The sequence below is a fragment of the Pseudorasbora parva genome, chromosome 3 (assembly GCF_024679245.1).
Source record: "Pseudorasbora parva isolate DD20220531a chromosome 3, ASM2467924v1, whole genome shotgun sequence".
Taxonomy (NCBI): domain Eukaryota; kingdom Metazoa; phylum Chordata; class Actinopteri; order Cypriniformes; family Gobionidae; genus Pseudorasbora; species Pseudorasbora parva.
Window position 1 is genome coordinate 32,487,668 of NC_090174.1, and position 23,356 is coordinate 32,511,023.

Genomic DNA, 23,356 nt, shown 5'->3' on the forward strand with positions numbered 1-23,356 from the left:
GCCTTGTGTGGATTATAGGCTAAAGAGGGTTAAGAAGTCACACTTGGATTCTCGGCCTGCCCCTCCTTTCTCCTCTGCTCGTTTCTTGTCTCTCGCTATCTCTCGCTCGCTCTCTCTGTAATCTGCCTGCTCCCAGTAAGACCCAGGACTCAGAGAGGCTCTTGTTCCAGTGGCCTCCCCCATTAGGCTCTCCAGTTTGGGCAGGACTTAAGTCTAATAGAGGGCCTTCGACCTCCAGGGACCACAAACCAAAAATCAACTCTCCACTGTAAAAAGAGAAAGGTGGATTTCTACTTCTATACTTTTTTATACTATTCTTTTGAAATACTTTTTTTTAAAATACTTTTTTAAGACTGCTCTTCTATTTGTTTTTTACATGGAATATCTGTCCTTTCTCCACCTTTGATTTGGACTCTCACATTTTCAAATTGGATTTCTTATTACTATTTCCACTCTGGGAGTGCTGTTCTGGTCTACTGCTGGCTCTTCCCAGACTCTCTGTGTTCTAATGGGACGAGCTTTCATCATGGCTCTCAATTAGCACACACACAGGTTAGCCAATATTTTGCTCCTCTATTAAACAGTCCTTTACAAAGAGTATAAATAGTTCTCAATATGACATTTGCTTGAGTAATCCTAGAGGCTTAGAGAACTATAACACTTTCCTGAGGGATGCCAAGTAATCTTAGGTTGTTACAACATCTTTGGAAAGACTGTTTGCAATTCATGCTTTGGCTTTTTTGCTCTTTGTATAAGCAGAGTTTGTTAAATAATTTTGTTCAATATAATATATGCATTGTTTTATTTCTCTTAGTTCTCTTTAGTTTTCTTATCAGCCAAAGAAATGTTGTTTAGACTATGTCGTTGCATTGGGCCTAAGTAGTTAAATGTCGACTGCCGGTATCAAAACATCAATTTACTAAAGACATCAATTGCTAACTATGCTAGCATTCACCAACATTCAAAGATATGGCTCTCTGTGGTGAAGAATTATTACTGTTTTCTATTACAGGTGTCCATTCACTATAATGTTTCTGTATGCTTAGCCACTTAAACTAACATATTACATACTTCATACATATCCAGGTAACAAAATCCCAAAAAATAGGCAATGTAGAGGTCGTTACTGCTTAATATCTATCGGAAGACATGAAATGAGATCCATAGCCTACAGGTTCAGATCATGAGATTAAAGCAGTAATTTCCAGCAGCCAATGATTATCTATAATATTAGCATTGGCGCATTGACAGTATGTAACAGGACATCCCCTTTGAACGTAATAGCAGAAAGCAACCTTAACCAATGTTATTAGTAATGAGGAATATTTAAAGATTGAAAAACTATTTTAAAAGAGATTTAAAATTCCTTTATCTGATGAAACTATTGTGCTGTTATGCCATACATAAAAATGGCTGTGGTGTCCCAGTTATGCTTCACAGGCAGTAAATCATTCAAACTCAGGAGTAGCATGAGTCTGACAACAAGGTCCTGTGCAATCTGCTGTAATCCTGAGTTATTTCAGTGCTGGCTAAAGGTCTAAAGAAGAAGAAAAAAGCTAGACTGTTAATAGGACATGAAGGGTAGAGAGGAAAAACATGGATTAAAGGTTAAAGAATAACAAAACAAAAAATCAAAAGAGAAAAGATTTCTACAGGTCAATAGAGACAGAGTGATGATGGTATAAAGAGATAAGGTTGATTAAGATTAAGATTGTTTAAGCCTCACGTTATTTGGCAGTTATTATGGCCAGGGCTAATGAAGGCAGAGCTCTTTAATTGTAATCTGCTTTCTGCTTGCTGAGCAATGGATAGAGACAGAGAGAGGGAGGAATAGGCAGACAGCCTGGTACAAGTTGTGTGACACTTCACCCCAGCTCCACCGTTAAACACAGATGGCACTTGAGTCAGGTGAGGATGTGGTTGGTCAGCTGACCAGAACACGCCTGCAATGAGAGATCAGGTCTCTAGGATTGCAGAGGAAAGGCCAATATGAGAAATGGGTTGATGAAGATCTCTCCTGATTCTTATATCTCAGTGTCACTTTGGTCACACAAAACAGTAATTAGCAAACCTAACAGCAACCATATTTCTGCCTCATATTTAAAAATAAAAAAAAGTAATTGCAAGATAGTTTAAAAGAAACTGAGTCCCATTGTGAGATGTAAAGTCACAATTATGACTTCAGCAAGATATAAAGCCATTATACTTTTTAGGTGGCTATGGGCTTTACTTTTCAGTGCATCACAGACTCATGCAAATATATAGAGACTAGAGAGAGACTACACACTGTTTAATAATTCTAAAGAATAAATTAAAGGAATAACTTAGGCTATACTTTATTATTGCCAGTGTTGTGACAGTTGATCTGCTTAATATTTTTTTAGAAACCGTGATACATGTTTTTCAAGATTATTTAACGAATCGTAAATTCAAAATTCAACAGCATTTAGGCCTATTTAAACATTGGTAACATTATCAACATTAGTGTCCTGCTGAATAAAAGTACTAAATCCTCCCATGTAATCAATAGTTTTATCCCTGAAAAGTCATCTTTGATAACCAAAATTACATATTTAAAAATAATAATAAAAAATTCCTGTGAAAAATTACTTTGTGCCTTGGAATAGCTTGAACGTAACTACATACTCACTCACTCACTCACTCGCACGAGCTGCCGGCCAACTTGCTAAGGTAAACGCTGATTATTCTTTTGTTCGACTACTTTATTAAACAGCTAATAATTTGTTGCTAATGTTACAAAAACCATGTTCTCGTATGCCATCTCAATCTGCATTCAGTCTTAGTAGACCTATAGAAATGCTTTAAACATCATAAGTAAGAGGAGAAAGACATATAGTTCATCATATCATCGTAATATACATCAAAACATAATTCACCCGCTATATTGCAAAATCTACCGATTTTTTATATCAACAACAAATATACTGTGATAACCTGGCTTCTCTTAAGACACCCCTGCTTCAGAGCAGTAATAGTTATGCTAAAGCCTGCCAGTGATTGGTTTCTATGGAGCCAGAATGGTGACTTTAAAATTTGGCATCACAAATTAAAATTGTCATTGAAAACAAAAGCAGAACTGAAAAAGGAAACATTGGCATTGAAACATTTGCATTGAAAACAGTTGTATTGGCATTGAAACAAGTATTGGCACTGAAAAAATAAAATTATTAAAATATTACAATCGTATTCTTTTATTGAATTGGGATTTATTTGTATTTTTCAATGACAATCTTCAGATTTTTTCTTCATGTCACTCTTTTTCAGTGACAGTTTTTTTTACAATGTCAGTTTTTTTTCAATGTCACTGATTTTCAGTTTCAACTTTCTGTCACTGTTTTGGCGTGGAGAGGGGCGGGGTCTGAGGGGAGGGGTAAGTAGAGCGTAGTTTGCATATCATTGCATATAGGTATATAGGAACCCATCACCAGCTCTGAAGCCGCATGACAGATGTCCAGTTTACCAGGAACTTCCAAGCCGCAAGTCTGTTTTTTTTTTATCTGCCATTTACATGTTTATTCACGTGCAACCTGGCCGGTTTGCTTAACTTTTAACGGCCGTTATGCTGTCTCACCCCCGACTGAAACATGTAAATTACTAACGCCGTGTTGGCTAACTTAACTGTGGTTAATGCAGGGTCAAATATAAACACCGGTCACCATATGCACAGAATAAGGCTAAAAGTCCGGTTTGGCAAAAAAAATAATTAACGTTAGGTGTCTGTCGAGTACATCACAACAGTGGCTAACAGTAACAGCCTGTGACGTTAACACTGACATGATCAGCAGGGCGCCGGCTGTGTAACACTACTGACATCCCCAACCACACACACACACACACACACACACACACACACAGGAGAGCTGCTAGTTCGGCTTAAACGCAGCGTTACACAGTAACTCCTAGGGCCGCGAATGTGCTTCTATCTGTATTTAATGGTGCTCATGTGACGGCACTGGATTCTGCTGTGCTGGTGTGATACTGCTGAACGTTTTGCGTTAGCACGTTTATGAGGTCTTATGAGCACAACTAAATTAAATACAGATAAAAGCACACTCGCGGCCCTAGGAGTAACGTCTGTCTCCGGTGTGTGTGTGTGTGGTTGGGGATGTCAGTAGTGTAACTTACACAGCCGCATTAACCACAGTTAAGTTAGCCAACACGGCTAATGTTAGTAGGCTAATTTACATGTTCCAGTCAACGTCGGAAAAAACAAAACAGCATACCGGCCGTTAAAAGTTAACCAAGCCGGCCAGGTTGCACGAGAAAACATATAAATGGCAGATAAAAAAATATAAAAAAAAAGACTTAAACTTGCGGCTTGGAAGTTCCCGGTAAACTGGACATTAGTAATGCAGCTTCAGAGCTGGTGACGGCTTCAGTATACCTATATGCAAATGATATGCAAACTACGCTCTACTTACCCCTCCCCTCAGACCCCGCCCCTCTCCACGCCAAAACAGTGACAGAAAGTTGAAACTGAAAATCAGTGACATTGAAAAAAAACTGACATTGTAAAAAAAAAACTGTCAATGAAAAAGAGTGACATGAAGATAAAATCTGACGATTGTCATTGAAAAATACAAATAAATCCAAATTCAATAAAAATACGATTGTAATATTTTAATATTTTTATTTTTTCAGTGCCAATACTTGTTTCAATGCCAATACAACTGTTTTCAATGCAAATGTTTCAATGCCAATGTTTCCTTTTTCAGTTCTGCTTTTGTTTTCAATGACAATTTTAATTTGTGATGCCAAATTTTAAAGTCACCATTCTGGCTCCATAGGTTTCAAGGTAGTTTGTGACATCAGAAACACCAGCATTGTCGAAATTGTTTTATTTTTTATTTTTTTTATTTTAGAGTTTTTGGTTCACTGATGTTTTAAAGAGAAACTACTAAATGATGTTGACTTTTGCACATGGTTTGTCTTAAAAAAAATATATATATATATATAGACATAAACAACATAAAAAAAATTGATTTTCACCACAGGGGGACTCTTACTGACCCCAAACTTTTGAACCGTAGTTTAGATCTGTTGACCTTGGTACCATAATGAATTATATGACCCTGATGCTGATGCTTTTACACTAATTATAAGAACAAAAACAAAACTAACTTTTGTCTTTTTTTTCTGTCTGTTTCTGCCCCTTGTCTTTTTCCCTCTTTTTCACCAAACCTTTATTGTGTCTCTCAAACACAACATTTGCTTCATCTCTATAACAAACAGTGATGGCTGGTTATTGTGCAATAGTTTTGGGCTAGTGCCCCTCAGTGGGTAGAACTCAAATCAAGAGCTGGGTGTTTTCAGCGTGTTTTTATCAGCCTTCATACTGTCGCTGACAAAATATTCACATAAACCTAAAACATCTCTCAGTGCCACCTCTTTTCTCATTGTCCTGGACATTTAACAGTACAAAAAAATGGGATTGGATGACCACAGAAACTCTAGCTTTCTTTGCCAGTCCCATCACCCACGATGGCAACCACAGTCTTCAGCAGAAAAGCGACGACAAAAACCAACCTCAAAGCAAAAAGCAACAAACCCTCATGGTCCAGTGAGTTTAGCGTCCTCGACCCCAGTACTACGCCACCACAGCTGGTGGGGGAACTGTTTACTCTTTCCTTTAGTCATGCTATCATACTTGCCCTGTGAGGCCTGGGGCACCACCTTTAAAATTGCAATTGTAGGACCATGGGCATGTGACCCTATGTACTCCAAAGCCCTGCCAGACCTAGCTGCCCGATTAGCCATTAGCCGCATCAACAAAGACCCCAACCTCAACAAAGGCTACTGGTATGATTACACACTAATTAATGAGGATTGCTTGAGCTCGAGAGGTCTGGCACGCTTTGCCGAGCTGGAGGGTTACGGTTCGGCCTTTCTTGGACCAGCAAACCCTGGCTATTGCACTGCTGCTGCACTGCTGTCAAAGAATTGGAACAAGGGCATCCTGTCCTGGGCTTGCCTGAAGGCTGACATGAATGAGGAAATGTATCCCACTTTTCTTCGGCCACTCCCGTTGTCTTCTCGTGTGCTCTTCTCTGTGCTTCGCTTTTTCCGCTGGGCACATGTTGGGATTATAACAGCGGAGAGCGACATGTGGGAAGCGACCGGGCATGAACTTGCAGCATCCCTGCGTGCTCTTGGTCTACCAGTTGGCGCGGTTGTTACCATGGAAGGGGACAAGGAGGGACCACGACGAGCCCTAAAGGCAATACGAGAGACAGATCGATTGAGGGGTGAGTTCTGAGTTATATTTGAATTATGTTTAAAAATGTATATTTCAAATGCTCAGCAAGTAACTCTTAAAAGTTTTTAGAACTTCAGTTAAAATAGTGAGTAGTGTTTGGTTTGAGGATTTAAAGGGATAGTTCACCCAAAAAATTTAAATTCTGTCATTATTTACTCACCCTCAAGTTGTTCAAAACCTGTATGAGTTTCTTAGTTCTGCTGAACACAAAATAAGTTATTCGGAAAACCGAGCAGATAGAGCAACCATTGACCATCATAGTATTTTTTCCCTACTATGGTAGTCAATAGTTGCTCTCTCTGCTTTCTGAACATTCTTCCAAATAACTTATTTTGTGTTAAGCAGAACCAAAAAACTGATACAGGTTTGAGGGTGAGTAAATGATGACAGAATTTTACAAACCCTTTAAGGATTGAATATATTATCCATATGTCTGTACACAAATATTTCAATTAGTTAAGACAGACACTTTATAAATATTAAAGGGAGTTTATGTAAGATTGTGGCCAAAACTGCTACTGCAATCCCTTTCAAATGACTGTAGAGCGGTGTATCCCCTTTCCCTCTCCCCCCTGACTCGAGGTTGCCAGTTGGCTCCAGGATCCAGCAGTTTGTAGCTGCAGCTGTGGTAACTAGAGCAGATCTGGCAACCCAGATGCAGAAACACTACTGACTTTGTGATTGGTTGATAGTTGGAGGATTGAGCTTCAGGCCAAAACACAACATGTCAACATCAAAATCAGTTGAGGGCTGCAACAACAACTTTTAAATATTCTGTCCGGACTACTGTTGTCATTGATATTTGATATAAGTATTTGAAATTAACATGATTTCTTAATGTCTAGTGGGCCATTTTATGATTAATTGAAATACATATCATACATACAGTTACTTTAATGGGGAAAACGTTTGTTATATCGTTCTGTGTCTTAATAATTATTAACAATAGGGCTAAATACTTTTCCCTCCCTCTTCATTGTCGGTGTGCAGTTGTCATCATGTGCATGCACTCTGTTCTGATTGGTGGAGACGAACAATATCAGTTGCTAACCACAGCAATGGACATGAGAATGATTGACCGAGGATATATCTTCATCCCATATGACACACTGCTGTATTCACTGCCATATAAAAATGTGAACTATCCAGTCCTGGCAAATGACACCAAACTGCGAAGAGCATATGACGGGGTCTTAACAATTACTATGGACCAAGGGGAACAAAACTTCTATGAGGCCTTTAATACAGCTCAGGAATCCTATGACATCCGCAGCAGCACACCCGCTGAAGAGGTAACACACAGAGTTTGAACTTGCCTTACCAAATGGTTTTAGACCTAATGGTATCATTGAGCAGTGTAGGAACAGGGATAGCTAAAGCAAATGCTATAGTTGCTATAATTATTAAAAAGAATCTTTGCCACATTTGTGACATCTTGCATGTTTTTTATCACTGAAAAAAGCCTTTTAGCGTTATATATTTAATATGTACATAATTTGTGTATGCTAAAATATTTGCAGGTTGGTGTTTTGTCTCTAAAGGATTCTCATCATGATAGTTAACACAAAAAAAAAAAACATTTTTGTTATTTGTATGTAAAATAAAAGTTACCTGAAATAAAATAAAATATAATGAAAACATGTTATTTCAGTTAGTTGTCTATGCAACACTTCTTTTTATTTAACTTGATGTACTTAAATAAAGGAATACAACTATAGACAAATCCTTACAAAAATTGACAAATAAAAACAACTTAATGACTAAAACTTTAACTAAAATGATCGTGAATTGGAGAATATAAATATAAAAACAAATTCAAAATATTAATAAAAACTATTATAGTGATACTAAAATAACACTTTCATCAATTGAACAACATACACTTATTAAGTTTTACTTTATATGAGAAATTGATTAGAACCATAATAATACTCATGTGTTATTTTTTTGTGTGGATTTTTCCTTTCTTGGCAGGTTTCTCCATTTTTTGGGAGCATCTATAACATGCTCTATTATACAGCCATGGCTGCAGAGCAGAGCCGTGCTGCGAGTGGGCGCTGGGTATCGGGTGATGCACTGGCTAAAAACGCCGGCGGATTTGAATTCAATGGCTTTAACCAACGGATATCAGCAGGTACTGACGGAGAAGGAATGCAGGCACGTTATGCTGTCCTGGATACAGATGGCTCTGGCTCCAGCCTACACCGCACGCACGCCCTCGAAGCACCACACACATATGGAAAATATGGAGGGTTGAAGTACTTGGGGAAAGCGATTCATTTTGCTGGGGCGTCTCCGAGCACTGACTCAAACTGCTGGTTCAGCCCTTATATCGCTTGTAGTGGAGGTGAGGAAGTAGAACGAATTATGTCACATTTCTTTACATTACATTTTATGACATCATCATCATGACTGATTCTGTTTCTCATTCTTTCTTTTTGTTTCAGGCATGGATGGAGTAACCCTTTTTTTCCTCTTCTTGTTGTTCATTGTGTTGATAGGTGGAGGTTTACTTTTTCTCCATGTAAGGTATGAACTGACTTGCTTGGGTTTGAACAAGTTTATAGTATTACTGATAAACAAATAAGCAAATATGACTGTGTATGTCCAGGAAAAACGGTCAGGTGGGGATATTAGGAGCATTTGGAGGTGGAAGCCCCACTAAAATAGTGCTGACACTGGATGACTTGGTCTTCATCAACACCACGCTCAGCAGGAGGGTCAGTCACAAATGCCCTCTCTCTCGCTATGTCTGCCTTGCTCATAGACTTTGTCTATGTCTCGCTCACTTTCCATTTTTCTCTTTCTGTGTGTGTGTATACTTTTAGTGTGTGCTCTGCTGCAAGTGGGATTGTAATATAAATGGGATTGTAAATGAGATTGGGATTGTAATAAATAGGAGTAATAAGACAGGAGTAAATCTTTTCATAGATGAAACGTCTCTCATTCTCCCTCGCGCGTTCATTATTTTTAATGAACTAAATATCCATTTTTCTCCATTCTCTCTGTAGAAGCTGAATGAGGATAGTATGGTGAAGAGTCAACTAGATGTTAAAACCCCACACCACTCAGTTTCAGGTCGCAGTTACATTACTTCAACTCCTGAAACATCCAACATTGCTGTATTTGAGGTGTGTGAAATCTGTGTATTTTTGTGTACTGTCATAGTGATTAGCAGAGTGTTTTAATTCTATATTAAAGCAAACTTAAACAAACAAGATAAATTTATATGGAATACCAGAAGGTAACCAATGTTTCAGAAACAATTTGACCTGTTAGTTTGTATATATTTCTCTACCAATGAAAATAGTTCAAAAGGAAGCCTAATACATAAAAATGGAACAGCAATTTGAAAGGAGTTCTTCAGCAGCTACAAGTGTGAAGTTATCCTTCAGGTTTTACATTTCCTACTCCACGCCCTGCTGAAAAATCCAGCATAAACCAGCATGTTGGTTCAGGCTGGTTTATGCTGGTTAGAGCTGGTATAGCGCTGGTCTTGCTGGTGGAAATTAAAACTGATCATCCTGGTGACCAGCAAACCAGTATACAGTTCCCAGCATTCAAAACATACCTTATGCTGCTGACTAGCCAGGCACTGGTTGCATAAACTGGTAAAACTTGGTTCATCATCAGTTTTTTTCTTTGTGACTGCTCATTAGTATTTCAAGTCAGATACATAAAAAAATTGATTTAATTTAAAACAAAAAAGTAAGATTGATTACCCCTCACTAACTGCTAGTTAGTCATTCCAGTTCTTAAAGGGATAGTTCACCCAAAAATGAAAATTCTGTCATCATTTACCCCTCATGTTGTTCCAAACCTGTATGGGTTTCTTTTTTCTGCTGAACACAAAAGAAGATATTTGAAAGAATGTTTGTAACTGAGCAGATAGAACAACCATTCACTATAGTCTTAGAAGAAAAGGTTCTATATAGAACCTTAAAAGGTTCTATCGGCGCTATGTATTTGGAACCCCTAAAAAGTTCTATATAGAACCATTTTTAAGTGCAAAAAGGGTTCTTTCTTGTCATTATAGAACCTTTTTAGCATAAAAGGTTCTCAGGAGTTGACTCTAAATGCTATTTTTTAAAACTTTTTAGCATAAAAAGCTTCTTTTGATTTGAACTACAAAGAACCTTTTATGCTAAAAAGGTTCTATAATGACAAGAAAGAACCGTTTTGGCACTTAAAAGGGTTCTATATAGAAACATTTAGGTGTTCCAAATGCTGATAGAACCTTTTTAAGGTTCTATTTAGAACCTTTTGTCCTAGAAGAAAGCATCTATCATAGTAAAAAAATACTATGGTAGTGAATGGTTGTTCTATCTGCTTTGTTTAATTTTGTGTTTAGCAGAACAAAGAAACTCATACAGGTTTGGAACAACATGAGGGTGAGTAAATGATGACAGAATTTTCCTTTTTGGGTTAACTATTCCTTTAAGGCACAGCTAAGTTTATGCAACTGGCCCCAGAAATGCTGGATTTTACATCAGGTTGCTCTGTGATTAAAGCAAGCGCTAATGTTATAATTTTCAAAAATCTGTACATCATTGCAGGCAAACTAATTTTACAGTCAAATTAGAGGACTGTGGAATAAAGTAGCCGGTATATTATTATAAACAACATACAGCATTTTTTTGTAAATTAGATGTTGTAGAAATGTATTAGTAGTCTGCAGAATCTACTGAAAACTCCACAGTAAAATTTTATAAATACCTGTTTCACAAAATTCTACACATCACTTGTGTGTTTATCAAACTGTCCATTATACTATGTTAATTATATTGCATTAAAATATTATATAATGAATAAAAGTCATTGTAATAGCCAATTTAACCCATTTACAGTAACTTATTTAAATTAATTCCATAGAATTATACACTCGACATTTATTCTAGAAAATGCAACAAAAAAAGTCAGGAGATTGTATTGTATTGTGTGTATTGACACTAAATTGTATTATTCTGTGTTGTCAGGGTGACTGGGTCTGGTTGAAGAAATGCCCCTATGAAGATTCTATTTCAGAAATCAATGAGAGCACACAGGCCACCTTCATCAAGGTAAGAGAGAGAAAGTGATCGAAAATGAAATGAAAATTAGCTAAAAAGTTCGGTAATACGTTGTGGACAGGTTTTGAAAGGAACACTGAATGCTACTTGCCTTATGTACCCTCTTTTTGCTTCTGTTTTCCTTCTCTCTTCCTCTCTCTCTCTCTCTAGCTGAGAGACATGCGGCATGAGAATCTGAACTTGTTTCTGGGTTTGTTCTTGGATACTGGCATATTTGGCATTGTTACGGAGCACTGCACCAGAGGTAGCCTGGAAGACCTGCTCAACAACGAGGAAATGAGACTGGACTGGATGTTCAAATCATCTCTCCTTCTTGATCTGATCAGGGTGAGGACTTGTAGCAATGGAAGGAAAAGTTTGAATAATTGCACAGATGAACAAATAAAATATGAAGATATGGATGGACATGTGTTAAAGAAATTCTGGCTGTAAAGTAATCAACTGTCAAAGATGTCATCTGCTTCCATCTTCTCATGCATCTATCTGTCACTTTCCTCTCAATTCCTTCTTTACCTCTTTATACTGTCAGGGAATGAAGTATTTGCATAATCGTGAGGTGATTCATGGACGCCTGAAATCAAGAAACTGTGTGGTAGATGGCCGGTTTGTTCTGAAGGTTACAGACTATGGCTTCAACAAAATTATAAATTGTCAAAACATCATCTTGGAGGACAGCAAACCAGAGGGTATGTATAATACAAATGAAATGCAACGAGAAGCAAGATATAGTTTTTTACTTGCTTTTATGTATTCAATCTTTCTGATTGACTCTGATTTCTGTTTCTTTCTGTATCTACAGATCAATTTTGGACGGCTCCAGAGATCCTACGGAATCCTAATCTGAAGAAGAAGGGGACGTTTGCAGCAGATGTATACAGCTTTGCCATTATCATGCAGGAGGTGATCTCTCGCTGCGCACCCTTTTGCATGTTGGACATGCCTCCTGAAGGTCAGACACCATCAAGTACCACTGCATATTCACTTACATGTCGATTTTCATGTTTATCTAATTAATAAAAAGGTAAAGATAGCAATGATTTAACTGAGCTTGTTTGGAGCAATTCGGTTGTCTGTCTCTGTGTGCAGAAATCATAGATAAGGTGCGCTCTCCTCCACCACTGTGCAGACCCACTGTGTCTGTGGATGAAGCGCCACTGGAGGTGATTCAGATCATGAAGCAGTGCTGGAGTGAGGAGCCTGACAAGAGACCCACATTTGAGGAGATCTTCAGACAGGTACACCTTCTTTATCTCTCTCATGCCGTGCACGCATACATTCTAATGAGACCTGTGTCTGAAGATCTCCAAATTGAAGATACTCACACACACAAGAATTTTGGATATTCCCATCTTTGTGGGGACATTTTGTCCCCACAATGTAGGGTTTATAAGGAGACACACACAAAGACATTCTTAACTCAGATGTGGCTGAGGAGCTTTTCATTCATAAAAAAACAATAGTCGAAGATTCGATGCATCGATCTGTGGAGCCGGATTCGACCACCAATCTCACAATCTCACTCTTTGCCACAATCTCACCATTTTGACAATATGGGGTTGCTCATATCCTGCCGTGCCACAGAGCACCATTTCAAGGTTTTATATAAAATGTATATTATATTTCCTTTAAATCGTCAATGTAGGCCTACTTACTGATTTCACCCTGTGCTACAAGATACATCCATCGTGCAGCTCTTCTGTCAAAAGTCGATTAAAAATTTAGCTTGTGCATATATAATGTGCGCGTCTGGTGCGAGATGCCTTGAGACGCGGCGCTGAGTTTGATTGCGTCCGGTGTGCGACCCTCTTTAGGCATAATCCTCGGCTTAAGAACGTGCATGTAAACACACTCAAAGTGTTATTTTCCTCTCTAGGCAGGTTTTTTTTTTTTAGGTTTATTTATCAAAATGTTCTTTTATATATTTGTGTGATGTTCTATATTTCGAGCGCGGCTTTAAAATGTTTTATAACATTATAGTTTTACAAAATGTTTATCCACCACATTACCTTTTATTTAAACCTAAATAAGAAGTTCGTCTGTCAGTTCGTCTGTCAGATGACAGGCATTTTTGGTCATTTTTTTAAAAGTTGTTGCTGTGTGCAGTGTGTAAAGGAAAATAAAATAGTTTGACCCTCCTGCTGAGTAGTGTCGTGCCCCTCACAACCCATTCACACACACATAGATGACTCGACTATCGGTCGACCATAGAGAGATTCGACAATTCTGATTCGAATGTGTAAAAACTTAGTATTTCTACTGAATGAGGTGCTGATTAGGTGATCACCTGAACCAAATCTTATTTAAAAAGGAAAATAAAATAAAATAACTCTTCTGTGGTCATCACTATCCTCTTGCAGTAGGACCAGCTGAATGTTGAAGTTGAAGTTTTAGTGAGAAAAAGAAGGATTTTTGTGCCTTTACTGGTTTCAAAGAGAGTGGTTCATAAGAACAAGGTCAAGCAGCAGACATTGGGGACAACAAAGCTAAAGACCGGCAGAGGGCGAAAATTACTCTCCACTGACCGGAACGATCGACAACTCATTCAAATGCCACTCAACAACCATAGGATGACATCAAGTGACCTACAAAAAGAATGGCAAAAGGCACCTGGGGTGAAGTGCACAGCGAGGACAGTTCGAAACAGGCTCCTGGCAGGGCTGAAGTCATGCAAAGCTAGAACATAGCCCTTCATCAATGAGAAGCTAAGAAGAGCCAGGCTGAGGTTTGCAAGAGACCATAAATATTGAACTGTAGAGGACTGGAGTAAGGTCATCTTCTCGGATGAGTCCAATTTTCAGCTTTGTCCAACACCTGGTCGTCTAATGGTTAGACGGAGGCCTAGAGAGGCCTAAAAGCCACAGTGTCTCGCAACCACTGTGAAATTTCGTGGAGGATCGGTAAAGATCTGGGGGTGCTTACGCAAGGCTGGAATCAGGCGGATTTGTCTTTGTGAAGGTCGCATGAATCAAACCACGTACAAGGTTGTCCTGAAAGAAAACTTGCTTCTGCTCTGACACACAGCCAGGTCAATCAAGGTGTGGACGGAGGACCATCAGATCAAGACCCTGTCATGGCCAGCCCAATCTCCAGACCTGAACCCCATTGAAAACCTCTGGAATGTGATCAAAAGGAAGATGGATGGTCATAAAACATCAAACTAATCCGAGCTGCGTGAATTTTTGCACCATGACTGGCATAAAATCACTGAACGTCAATGTGAAAGACTGGTGGAGAGCATGCCAAGACGCATAAAAACTGTGATTCAAAATCAGGGTTATTCCACCAAACATTGATTTCTGAACTCTTCCTAAGTTAAAAAATGAGTATTGTGTTTTTTTTTAAAATGAATATGAACTTATTTTCTTACCATTATTCGAGGTCTGACAACACTACATCTATTTTGATATTTTGATTAGTTGTTGCTTTCGGCAAATAAATGTTCTAAATTACAATATTTTTATTTGGAATTTGGGAAAAATGTTGTCAGTAGTTTATAGAATAAAACAAAAATGTTAATTGTACCCAAACACATACCTATAAATAGTGAAACCAGAGAAACTGATAAATTTGCAGTGGTCTCTTAATTTTTTTCAAGAGCTGTATATATATATATTTGAAATGAATGTGATTAATGTGATTAAAGAGATTTGTGTTTTGTATTCCATGTATTAGTTTTGAGGTCACATATATGCTAGTATACTACTAAATGATTTTAAAATGTAGCAGATATACATTTAAAAGGTAAAATTGTAAAATATTTTTTTCCAAGAAGCTGTCATGACATTAAAAAAGAAAGCTAACAAAGAAGCAGTCCTTTTTTTCTCCAAAAAATATTCACCATATAAAACATGGGAGAAAACAAAAAAAAGTACTGTCTCTTTTTTTCTAACTTGCAGTTTAAGAATGTGAACAAAGGGAAGAAGACCAATATAATTGACTCAATGTTAAGGATGCTGGAGCAGTACTCCTCAAACCTGGAGGATCTGATCCGAGAGAGGACTGAAGAACTAGAGGTAGAGCGTCAGAAAACGGATGCTCTCCTAGCCCAGATGCTGCCCAAGTGAGTCCCACTTCAGATGCTTATATTTTACCATTATTTTCCCAATCTATTCTTGTTTCTTATAATGTCATTCTGTCTTTCAGGTCTGTGGCCTTGGCATTAAAGACAGGGAAGCCAGTGAAACCAGAGCACTTTTCAGATGTCACACTGTATTTCAGTGATATTGTGGGTTTCACTACTATCTCTGCTCTGAGTGAACCTATCGAAGTGGTCGATCTGCTTAACGACCTCTACACACTCTTCGATGGAATCATCGCTATCCACGATGTCTACAAGGTCTGCATGAGCTTTTTTTTAATGTTATACTGTTGTGGAAATTGAGTAGATTATTTCACAAGGCTGATCTCATAATATCAGATTTAGAATGTTTTTGCTGGAGATCCTTTTCAGCACACTCTTAGAAAAAAGATACAAAAGATGTCACTGGGGCAGTTCCCTTTAAAAAAATACACATTTGTACCTTATTTAGCTTCTAAAGGTACATATAAGTGCCTAAAGTGTACATATGTACATTTTTAAAAATGTATGCCCATATTTATAGGTTGTGGTAAAAAAATAAAAATAAAAAAAGGAGAAAATGTAATATTTTTCCTTGGTATGATATTATTTTAATGATTTGAATCTTTTGACGGAATACATTTCATTAAACTATTATATAACATGATATAATTTGAGGTCATATCTATAGCACATACAAACAGTTTAACATAATTTTTACAAGGAACATTTTATATGACATATATCAACAGGTAGAGACAATTGGTGATGCGTACATGGTGGCATCAGGGGTGCCGAACCGTAATGGTAACCGCCATGCTGCAGAGATGGCCAACATGTCTCTGGACATTCTGCACTGCATCGGAACATTTCAAATGAGGCACATGCCAGACGTTAAAGTCAAAATACGCATTGGACTACATTCTGGTAAGAAAAGCACAATGCATACAAACACCTACACAAATAATGTTCCAAAGAGTTGTTTTTTTTGTTGTTGTGGCTGTTGTTGCCTTTAATGAGATAGGATAGAAGAGAATTGACAGCAAGCTAAGTGGGAGACAGTGGGGAATAGGATCAGGAAAGATACCCGAGCCAGGACTCTACATGTCGGAGTGCTGCCACAAGGCTATCAGCTCCAATGGGACTTTTTTTTTTTTATGTTCTTGTGAGAAGTCTCAAGAGTGCATTGTTTTTGATTAAAAACACAGTTCAAACAGCAATATTGTGAAATATTATTACACATTTAAAATGATTTTTATTTTTTACTGTAAAGCACTTAACTAGCACTTTATGCCCTTCTCACAAAGTTAAAAATCAACCATATAATTTTCCTCAGCTCTAATTTTCATTGATTCTTCACCAAACTGAACTAGTGCTAAATGTAAATACGTTTTACACTTGATCCTCTGATGGCTGTGTATTCCTAGAACAAGTGAAATGTAAATCCCAGGCATCATCCAATTAACAGATTCATCCAATTAGTAAGCACAGAGCTGGCCCTTTCCCCCACCCCACAACTCAACAGAGATCACATGGGGCTTGCACAGTGCCTGATTACGTCGTTTGGATTACATAATCATATTCCAAAAATTAATGAATGTAATTAAATTATATTACTTTTTAAAATACTCTTATACAGACTACAAATCATTGATTCTCCTAACTACTTTTTTTTATCTTTTAATTTTTACTTTTATAAAAACGTCTACTTTTTGTATACGTTCAGAGGGTCTTCCCTAGTCACTAGTCATGTGCCTGTTACTGGCACAAACAGCAGTTGATCACTGGATTTACAGAAATCATTTCACTTTTAACAAGCGTTTTCTCAGCATTGCAAAAGTGCATATCTAATCAACTCCTTATTAACACATTAATACTTATTTGAATTATCACTCAGTTTGAGTAAGTTATTTAACCATGTATTAATGTCTTTGGAAGGTTTTTGTCTTAAAATGTAATTAAAATGTACAAATTCACATCATTTCATATGCAATGCAGGAATTCCTCAACTTTTTTTCAGAAATTTTGTTTGAAATTTTCTAAAATATTTACCTGAAGTATCCCCTGAGATTTTCATTTTTAAATTAGGTTGATACAAAAAATTAAGTCCACTATTCACGGTTCTCTGATATTGGTTACTGGCCACATGACATGCAGGTAATCAAATACAATATGTTTTAGTAAGTGTTTTATTATTGTTGTTTTTATTTTAAATGTATTTATTTTAATTTAGCATTTGTACAATTTAATCAATTGATAGCTTTTCACTAAAGCTGCTGTCCGTAACCTTTTTTTGTGTTCACTAGAGCTCAAAAAGTTATGAACTGCAGCTTTAAACTCACAAACCCCTAAAATAATGTCAAAAATGTGCACTTGTGCATTTGTTGATAACAAAGAATGCTTTCTTTTATATCAATGTGGTACAAGTTAGGTCAAAAGTAATCTATAAATACCGGTAATCTATAAGTAGTCTGAATTTATAACCTTAAATATGTAATATAATGGATCACGTTACTAGCTACAATTTTTGTAATGTAATTTGGAATCGGTAACTGATTCGAATTTGTTAGTAATCTACCCAGCTCTGGTCGCTAATGTGCTAACTTGGTATTTATGTGTGTTCGACAGGTCCAGTGGTGGCGGGTGTAGTTGGGTTGAAGATGCCTCGGTACTGTCTGTTTGGGGACACAGTAAACACAGCTTCCCGAATGGAATCCACAGGGTTGCGTGAGTACACCTAAAACTTTTGAGTTGTATATGTATATACATCAGCATGTGTCTGATAGTAACAATTTAAGCTTTTGTGACTGTCTCTGAAATGGTTATTCCACGAATTTGTCTTTGGCTAAGGATCAGTTGTTAGTACCTTGTGTGTGTGTGCTGATCAGTGAGTGCATGTCAGTGAGAAGCTCAGAGGGCTTAAAGTGCAGAGTTCCCTGTAATCTCTTAAGAGTATAAGCCAAATTAGAAAGAAAATTCTGCTTTAAAGCTAATGTCCTCTTAGAACTCAGCCTCTGCTATCACCCTGAACTGTCTCACCTTTAATCAGACCTTCTGTCACATTTATCCAATAACATTTACTTCTCGTTTCATGCTGAAGAACATGGAAGAAATGTGTGAAATATGATGAAATATTTACTACTTTTATTTACAAGAAAAGAAAAAAAATCAATACTTTTATCAAGAAAAGATGCATTTAACTGATCAGAAGTGAAAGCAAAAACATTTATAATATTATAAAATATTTATTTAAATCCTGCAAAAATGTATTACAGATTCTACCGAAATGTTGAGGAGAATAACTGTTTTCAAAATTAAAAACATTGCTTACTAATAATAAATGTTTCTTGAGCTGCAAATCAGCATATAAGAATGATTTCTGAAGGATCATGTGACACTGAAGACTGATGGAGGAATGATGCAGAAAATTCTGATTCCCATCACAGGAATCAAATAAAAACAGCAAAAATAATAAATAACATAATATTTCAATATTATTTCACAATATCACTGATTTTACTGCATTTTTATTAAATAAATTGGCTTTTTTCAAACTTTTGAATTTTAGAGTTAAATTAGGCTACCACAATTATTTTAAATATTATCATTATACAAAAAGGCTTTGTTTGAAAATCAGGTTGTTTGAAAAGATTAAAGATGTTTTCATCATAGATTAGGCCACAAAGGCCACACGTTTAGTGCTGTGTGATTTCACCTACACAATAAAATGACTAGGACTCAGTTGCCCTGATAATATGAAAGGAACAGAAGAGTGACAGAGCTTCTCGAGTGATGTAACATGTTCAGTGCATCAGACTGAAAGTGAACCATGAATTCAGTTAGAGGATTCACGAAAGGAACAGTTAGAGACATACTGCCATCTAGTGGTTTCTCAGGGAACACATTACCTTCATGTGGAACTCTGCATAATGTTCTTGATGTCATGAGTCTTTATAAACTCACAAGAAACCAGTGTGGGCAATGATCAAGTGATGCTTTTCTAACTATTTATTTTGATTTATTATTTAATGAATTAAATAAATTAAACATATATATTTTTGCTCTCCCTGGTTCTACAGCTTACAGAATTCATGTCAACCAGAGTACAGTTGATGTCCTGAACAGCCTCAAACTTGGCTATAAAATAGATTCTAGAGGCAGGACAGAGCTCAAGGTATACACACGCACGCACGCACGCACACACACACACACACACACACACACACACACACACACACACACACACACACACACACACACACACACACACACACACACACACACACACACACGTATGTCTAGTTTACTATGTTTTCAGGTTGTTCCCACCAGGATAGAAAAACATGAACACACACACAGAGACAAGTGTTTCTTCAGTTCATGCATTTTCATGTGTCAGTTGATTTTTATTAAAATATAGTATATAATATAGAATGTAGTAATTTTATATATTCTAAAATATGTAATATAATAATTAAAATGACTATATTGGTAACTAAGATCTAAACAGGCAGTAAAATAATCATCAGTTCAATATTTGTTGTGTGAAATAATAAATATATCCACAATTATATTTGTCCCAAAGTTCTGCTGCCATTTCTGCCACATCAGACAAATTTGTCTCTAATACAGATTTATCAGAAGTTTTACTTGTTTTTAAAGATTTTTTTTGAACACAGAAACAAAAGCAAGGCAAATACCACTATGAATGCTAAAAATAAAATGAACAAAAATTTTACAATTTCCATCACTGCCATTTTAACCACATAACATTATTACACAGATTACATAATTTGACATGGGATGGAAAATTAATTATAAAAGTTCAGACAAAAATAACAATTCTTCAATGTTGCATGTATGTCTGCCATAAAATAATATAAGGGGTGAAAATGTGTTTGAAGAGAGTTTTTTAACAACTCAATACCCTGAGATATACTACAGAAATACCCTGGGACATACACTACATTATACAGTACTGTACTAATTGCCTCTTGAAGCCTATAATATGAGCTTTTGTTGTTCTCTTTCAGGGTAAAGGTGTAGAAGAAACATATTGGTTGGTTGGAAGAGATGGATTTAACAAGGCACTACCTATACCGCCAGACCTTACTCCTGGGTAAAAAAGAAACCACTTCTGTCTTAATTTACATCTTAAAGATAATGTCTATGATGTTAGTAATAATCTAAAATTAATGTTCTGATGTATTGTGCCAAACAGGGCGAGTAACCATGGTATCAGTTTGGATGAGATTCCAACTGACAGGCGGCAGAAATTCCTGGATCGACAGAAGAAAATGGGGTAGAGGTAGAGAGGTACTGAGGTAGAGAACAGAGACATTTCCGGGATTTCAGTCACATTTGGTTTATTTCTTTGTTTGGATGATTTCATTTTCTGCCTAATGAATGAATAAAGTGTTTACGGTTCACCAATATTCTCTAATGTAGTTGATGTAACAACTATACAGTACATGTCCTGTAAGAGCAACTTGAATGGATAGTTAACCCAAAAATTAAAATTCATTTACTCACCTTGATGTCATTTCAAACCTGCATGATTTGCTTTCTTCTATGGAAGATTTAATATATATATATATCCAGATAACAACCGCTCATCCGGGTACTACGAGTTATCTTGACCGGTACTACTTCAATGCTTAACGCTGGCGCCATCTTGTAGCTGTTAAATACTTAAACAGCCATGGCTACAATGGAAGACTTCAAGGCGGGTTTCCTTTATAAAGTTTTAATTATGGATATTTTTCTTACACAAACGCATCGATTCGAATCAGAAAGCTCTAACCCATCGGAGCCACGTGGAGCACATTATTTGATGGACAGCTGCATTTTTTATGGACTTCAAAAACAGCTAAAACTACTGCTGGGATTAACGTTAGCCTGGACTTTTTTAAATATAACTCTGATTGTATTTATCTGAAAGAAGAATGCCATATACACCTATGATAAATTGAGGGTGAGTAAATCATAGGTTTGGTTTCATTTATGGGTGAACTAACCCTTTTAGCATTCATTTTCAACATTTAGCAGTAATAAATAAAGGCTTAAAGCAGTTTGGAACTGTTTTTCTTCGCGGAAGCTTTGCGTAAGAGCTAATAAAATATTTAATCTCAAGACAATGTTTTGTGTCTAATTTATTTGAGACTAGTAGCCGTAGGAGACTAGTAGGATACAAAAGAATTAAAATCATACAGTATTGGAAGCATGAGTGTGATTAAATGATGAGAGGATTTTTTTAGGTGTCTGTCCCTTTAAGCCCTGCAACTTAAGGTTGTTCAAACTTTTGTACTCATGCAGTTCTGTTTCTGTGCCTTCCAACAGGTTGTGATGATCATGTTTCTGCACCAGCCTATTGAATTTAGGAGAAAGTGGGGCAAGGGGGTGAAAGGAGTGGATTGAGGTGTTCAAAACCCCCTCTACTACCCTTTTTCTACTCGATTCATACCTAAAAAAGAGTGGAAAACCTCACTAGGACATCTGACAAGAAGCAAAAACACTTGACCTCTGAACTCCAGTCCATCTAAACCAACAAGATGGCCTGTACCAACTGCTATGGATGGTCACAAAGAACTTTTTTTTCTAAACTGAAATGCATTTATACTGCAGTTCATCCAATACTAAATGAAAGACACTGCTGAGATCACAGCTCATCAAGACATGAAAATGAGAACAGCAGTACATGCCTCATTCATCTCTGCAGTTATGTGATCCCTCCAGTCAATCCACTTCTACAAAGAACTTTCTGTTCTTTATTTCATTGTTTATGAAACACAAGTGAAACAAGCTAAACAACAAATTGATGGTGCTTGTCTATAATGGCGCCTGGCAATTTAGTTATAATTCAGTGGAAATAACAGTAATAATATTCATGTGTTGAAATTATTTAAAATACTGTGTTGAATTTATTTGCTAGGAATATCAGGCTTTAATAACAATAGGTGTTAGTTCAATCTTCTTCACATTCTTCACATTTTCTTTTTGAAAATGCTTTCATTCAATTTCATTTCATGTGGCTCTGTTTGGCCTTTATAGAAAGTCAAATGCATCCAGAGCAGTTTTCATGGCCAAGAAAACATCTTTCAAACCCAAGATAATATGGCAGACAGTTACTTGGTATCTAGCTTACCTCAATTGTCTTCTTTGAGTTTTGAGAAAGAGTAAGAGATACTTTAAAAAGGAAACTCGTGAGCTGAGACACAAATTGTCAGGTTTATAATAGAATGGCACATTATCTCCATACTTAGGACATTCCATGCATAATATCTTGATATCAAACCCCACTTTAGAGTCCTGAAATATTACCAAAGAGAAAACATATCAGAGATTTATCCAAAGATCTTCTCAACACTATTTTGCCTGCTCATACACTCAGTAAATAGATGTGCCCCAAAAGGGGCATTATTTGAAAGATTACCATGACTGAGAGAATTTTAAATGTGTGGTCTGGATATCTTCATTAAGATAGGAGGGTTCTGGCGCCTGTGGCTGTCCAGGATGACGTTCTGTCACCTGAAACCTAAACCACAATCAGGGGAGCTACAGTCACAGCAGGATGTAGCTGAATTTCAATTGCAAATCTCACCATTTTATCTTCTTGTCTGTGCTTATGTAAATAAAAGCTGGTTTTAGTGAGTGTGCAGATTCTTTCTAGTGCATGTGCTTATTTAGCTCTATATCTGTAAGTGAATCCTCAATCTATGTAGTAACCTTTACCTTCATAGAATTATAAAATGTGTATCTTTGAATTACACAAGTAACTAAAGTACCGGGTATTGGAATTTTAAAAATGTAAGATTTCTTCAGTCGTCACATATTTTGTTCATGTGTGTGTGGACAGTCTCAGATAACATGTCTTCCAGCACACGAGAGTAGCAATAATGTAAAAACACGGATGTTTCTCCCACACTAAACAAGAGTTACAGGTATAATGATGTC

At 36.8% G+C, this 23,356-nt stretch overlaps 1 protein-coding gene across 3 annotated transcripts; it reads left to right on the forward strand.

Moving 5' to 3' along the window:
• Positions 1 to 256: 256 nt before the first annotated feature.
• gucy2d (guanylate cyclase 2D, retinal) lies at positions 257 to 22,948 on the forward strand. 3 transcript variants are annotated; one of them, XM_067440118.1, is made up of 21 exons: positions 257 to 282; positions 494 to 552; positions 5,254 to 6,266; positions 7,268 to 7,569; positions 8,252 to 8,624; positions 8,725 to 8,806; positions 8,889 to 8,997; positions 9,289 to 9,408; positions 11,254 to 11,337; positions 11,497 to 11,673; positions 11,876 to 12,032; positions 12,146 to 12,295; positions 12,433 to 12,581; positions 15,243 to 15,406; positions 15,490 to 15,682; positions 16,156 to 16,330; positions 18,032 to 18,130; positions 19,483 to 19,577; positions 20,437 to 20,522; positions 20,625 to 20,727; positions 21,743 to 22,948. In XM_067440118.1, the coding sequence occupies exons 3-20, from the start codon at positions 5,447 to 5,449 to the stop codon at positions 20,707 to 20,709; spliced, it is 3,420 nt and encodes a 1,139-aa protein (XP_067296219.1). In that variant the 5' UTR covers positions 257 to 282; positions 494 to 552; positions 5,254 to 5,446; the 3' UTR covers positions 20,710 to 20,727; positions 21,743 to 22,948. The 3 variants fall into 3 exon arrangements, with proteins under 3 accessions (XP_067296219.1, XP_067296218.1, XP_067296220.1); XM_067440117.1 differs by lacking the exons at positions 257 to 282; positions 494 to 552 and adding an exon at positions 2,654 to 2,691; XM_067440119.1 differs by lacking the exons at positions 257 to 282; positions 494 to 552 and adding an exon at positions 2,654 to 2,691 and having other exon boundaries at positions 20,625 to 20,719.
• The last annotated feature ends 408 nt before the right edge of the window (positions 22,949 to 23,356 follow it).

What these genes read in the sequence shown, in the direction of transcription:
- gucy2d (XM_067440118.1), top strand. Translation starts at nt 5,447, where the DNA reads ATGGGATTGGATGACCACAGAAACTCTAGCTTTCTTTGCCAGTCCCAT. An exon ending in GGAGGACAGCAAACCAGAGG is followed by an intron (nt 12,033 to 12,145) that starts GTATGTATAATA and finishes CTGTATCTACAG; the next exon opens with ATCAATTTTGGACGGCTCCA. An exon ending in ACGCATTGGACTACATTCTG is followed by an intron (nt 16,331 to 18,031) that starts GTAAGAAAAGCA and finishes TGTGTTCGACAG; the next exon opens with GTCCAGTGGTGGCGGGTGTA.